At 38.3% G+C, this 3,561-nt stretch overlaps 1 protein-coding gene across 1 annotated transcript in view; it reads right to left on the bottom strand.

The window, feature by feature from the left end:
* Nucleotides 1–3,295: 3,295 nt before the first annotated feature.
* The window catches only part of LOC107708335 (hephaestin-like protein 1), a 20,646-nt gene continuing 20,380 nt past the window's right edge, over nucleotides 3,296–3,561 (bottom strand). Inside the window, exon 18 of the mRNA XM_016512528.1 lies at nucleotides 3,296–3,460. Within this exon, the coding sequence (XP_016368014.1) occupies nucleotides 3,296–3,460 (165 nt within the window). The remainder of the gene's footprint in view (nucleotides 3,461–3,561) is intronic.

Below are 3,561 nucleotides of genomic sequence, written 5' to 3'. Positions count from 1 at the left end.
TTTATGGGGTGCAGTCTGACATGCCTTAATGGTTCGTTTAAAAAAAAACACATTATTTTTCACATCATTTACCTTTAGTCCACACCGCTCTGTCCCTTCTCTGAGAAACAAGCTGATCATTTCCTTCTTTTATGAAGCCCCTCCCTCAGAAATAGGCGATGGGTTCTGATTGGTTAGCTAGCCCAGTGTGTTAACTTGTGATTGGCTAAACCGCCTCTAGTGCGCATCTAAACGTCCCGCCCCTCTCCTCAGCAGCATGTGCTCCGGTTGTATTGTAAACAACGGCGTTAATATCGCTTATCAGTTTATCATTGATTGAGAAGCAGAGGATATTAGTGAAGAGGATTGTGCAGAACCTGTGCAAGTACGGCTTTTAATGGTAGGCCTATGTTTTTTGTTTGTTGTTGTCTCATACTTTTAGATATACTGTTATTTGTAAATTCTACTGCTTATGTTAGCTTTTAATACACGGTTTTATCCTGATTAAATATTTAATACAGTACGGCAACTGCATGCGCGTCCATGTTTAACGCTTCTCATAGCTATGTGAAAATAAGTGTATAATTGTAACAGTTCATTGTTGGAGCTGAGCTGAATGAGAGAGAGAGAGAGAGAGAGAGATGCAGAGTATTGGCTCTATGACTCTCTCTCCTCTCCACCTGTAGCTGGTGAGTGGTGAGCGCACTGGCGCCGCTGTCCTGTGGCTGCCGTCGCATCATCCAAGTGGATGCTGCACACTGGTGGTGGTTGAGGAGAGACCCCCCCACATGATTGTAAAGCGCTCTGGGTGTACAACAATACACAGTAAAGCGCTATATAAATGCATCATTCATTCATTCATTCATTCATTCATTCATTCATTCTAGTTTTCTCTTCCTCTTCTCTAAAACAGCGCAGCATGGCCCCGCCCCCTTTGCTGCTTTTTCCCGAGGGCGGGGTTTATCTGGGTTTGTGATGTCACGAACCCCGGAAGTAACTCGTTGTAGTCCCTACCAGCCGTTTTTGTAGGCATTAAACTGCCATAATTTTAAAAGACAATATCTCCGTTTGCATTGAACTTTCAGCTTCGTAACTTTGCAGATATTGTTTATGCTCAAACAGCAACATTACACACTAACTAACATTAAAAAAGTGAAATCGCAATGAACCACCCCTTTAACAATGAATAGATCAGCGTCATCAGTTGAAAAATAGTTCCTGTGAGAAGTGAAACTCTGAGAAACTAAACAGACAAGCCAAATGTGATTTTTACACACATCTCATGACGACTGTGAGAATAGCATGCGCTATAGTCATAACTTTCCTCTTTTATTACCTACAAACTCTAATCACAAACATCCATAGAACTTTGAACTGACTGAAAAAGAATGCGGATCCTTACTCAAAAAGTACTCATTCTCCCCATTTGTACTCAATAGCTACAAACTTTATGTATGAACGGTACAGTAATTGGCTTTAGATGTAAATACTCAAACAAAGACACTATTTCCGCAAACATTTCGTTCTTCTTCTTGTTGACTTGTATGGCGGTTGGCAATACAAACAATATGCACCATTGCCGCCACCTACTGGGCTGGAGTGTGGACCATTGATTTAATAGGAAGAACTAAACAATAAAAAAAAAAAAAAATTCTAAATTTTTAAGTATGTCATTAAAGCATTATATATTTTATAATGATTCAAGCCATTTTTCAACGGAGTTTTAAGTGTAATATTTTCTATCCCCATTTCTTCAATTCTTCGGTTGCCATCCATCTCATTAAGTTTTCCCTTTCCTGTTCCCAACTCCTACCTTATTTACTTTAATACTCTTTTCAATTTGAAATATATGTCTCCCTTTTCCCTCTTTATCCCACAACTCTTGCCACATTTGGTTTATTGTTTCCCCAGATTATGCTTCTCACTTCTGCTTTACTGATTCTTATTTTAATTTCTACGTTTTCCTTCTTCAACGCCTTCTTTGCCACCTTATCTACTTCTTCATTCCCCTTCACTCCTACATGCGCTGGAACCCATAACAATTTAATTTGGACTCCCTGATTTGTTTTGTTCTTGTTCTCCTTCTTCTATGAGTTTTACTGTCGGGCTGCGAACAAAGACATAACATAAATATGAACACATAGATTCTTATTACTGGACTACAAAACTCAGAATATATTACCTATTATTTGATGCTTGTATTTTGTTATCTTTCACAGTTAACATAATCGACCAATCGTGGGGCTGTGCGTGAGAAGGTGAGATGTACAGGGAACGATCAAAGCGATGCAAATACGCGCACGTGTTTGTTCGTTCGTTTGACTTGAAGCGTCGCTGCGCACCGATCAAAAAAAGACACCAAAGTAGGTGCGAGAGCTATTCAAAAGCATAAGGAGCCGTCGCTCTGCTCTCTATAGCTCTCATGAATGTCGCACAACGATCGACCTGCACAGTGCAAACAGCCAAAACCTGGATATTTTAGGCAATATTGAAATCCTGGCCGGGACGTGTCCCGTATGAACAGTGCATATGACCACCCTAACCATAAGGGAAAGCAGTTTCCAGTTCTGGACAAAGCGTTTCTGGTGTTGTGCTGAATTTTGACATTTACAAATAAAAACAGTCACTTTATACAGTTTAGTCATTCATCCTCTCTAAAGAGTTGTTTACGTAAAAAAGCATAATAAAATCCCTAAGTGAGAGAGCAATTATTCTTAACTCAACAAAGAACTCAGAAAAGCAAGTACATGTCATGTTTCGTGTTGTTTATTATTCTTAATTTATCAAAATGGTCATTTTATACTTTGCATTTTTGCAATCTCGAAACGAGGATAAACGTACTGCTTTTATATGAACAAGCTTGACTAGGATATTTATTTTTAAAAATTCTCTGTTTGTGTTCCCGTTTTTATTGCGAGAATAAAATCGAAATGTTTTGAGAATAAAGTCGAAATTATGAGAATAAAGGCGAAATGTTTCGAGAATAAAGTTGAAATTACGAGAATAAAATCGAAATGTTTTGAGAATAAAGTTGAAATTACGAGAATAAAATCGAAATGTTTTGAGAATAAAGTTGAAATTACGAGAATAAAATCGAAATGTTTTGAGAATAAAGTTGAAATTACGAGAATAAAGTCAAAATGTTTCGAGAATAAAGGCGAAATGTTTCGAGAATAAAGTTGAAATTACGAGAATAAAGTCAAAATGTTTCGAGAATAAAGGCGAAATGTTTCGAGAATAAAGTTGAAATAACGAGAATAAAATCGAAATGTTTCGAGAATAAAATCGAAATGTACTAGTAATGTAACCTTCACTACTAACCTCTCGGATGAACAGTGAAAAGCGTCTCCATGCCCGCATGGATGTGATCGGTCACATGGCAGTGAAGCAGCCACTGTCCAGGACTTCCTACAGTCATCTCTATGGTCTGAAATGTTCCTGGGAACAGGTCGTATACATCAGCACGATGAGGATGATCCGTCTGAGGGAGAGAAAATGAGAGAGTGTTTGAGAGACGTTTTGACACTTAAGCTGTATTTATGCATTAGTGTGTTTTCAGGAGTGGATCTACAGGGGTGGCAT

This window comes from Sinocyclocheilus rhinocerous, unplaced genomic scaffold (assembly GCF_001515625.1).
Source record: "Sinocyclocheilus rhinocerous isolate Xijiao unplaced genomic scaffold, SAMN03320098_v1.1 scaffold1017, whole genome shotgun sequence".
Taxonomy (NCBI): domain Eukaryota; kingdom Metazoa; phylum Chordata; class Actinopteri; order Cypriniformes; family Cyprinidae; genus Sinocyclocheilus; species Sinocyclocheilus rhinocerous.
This window is presented reverse-complemented; position numbering and strand designations above follow the sequence as displayed.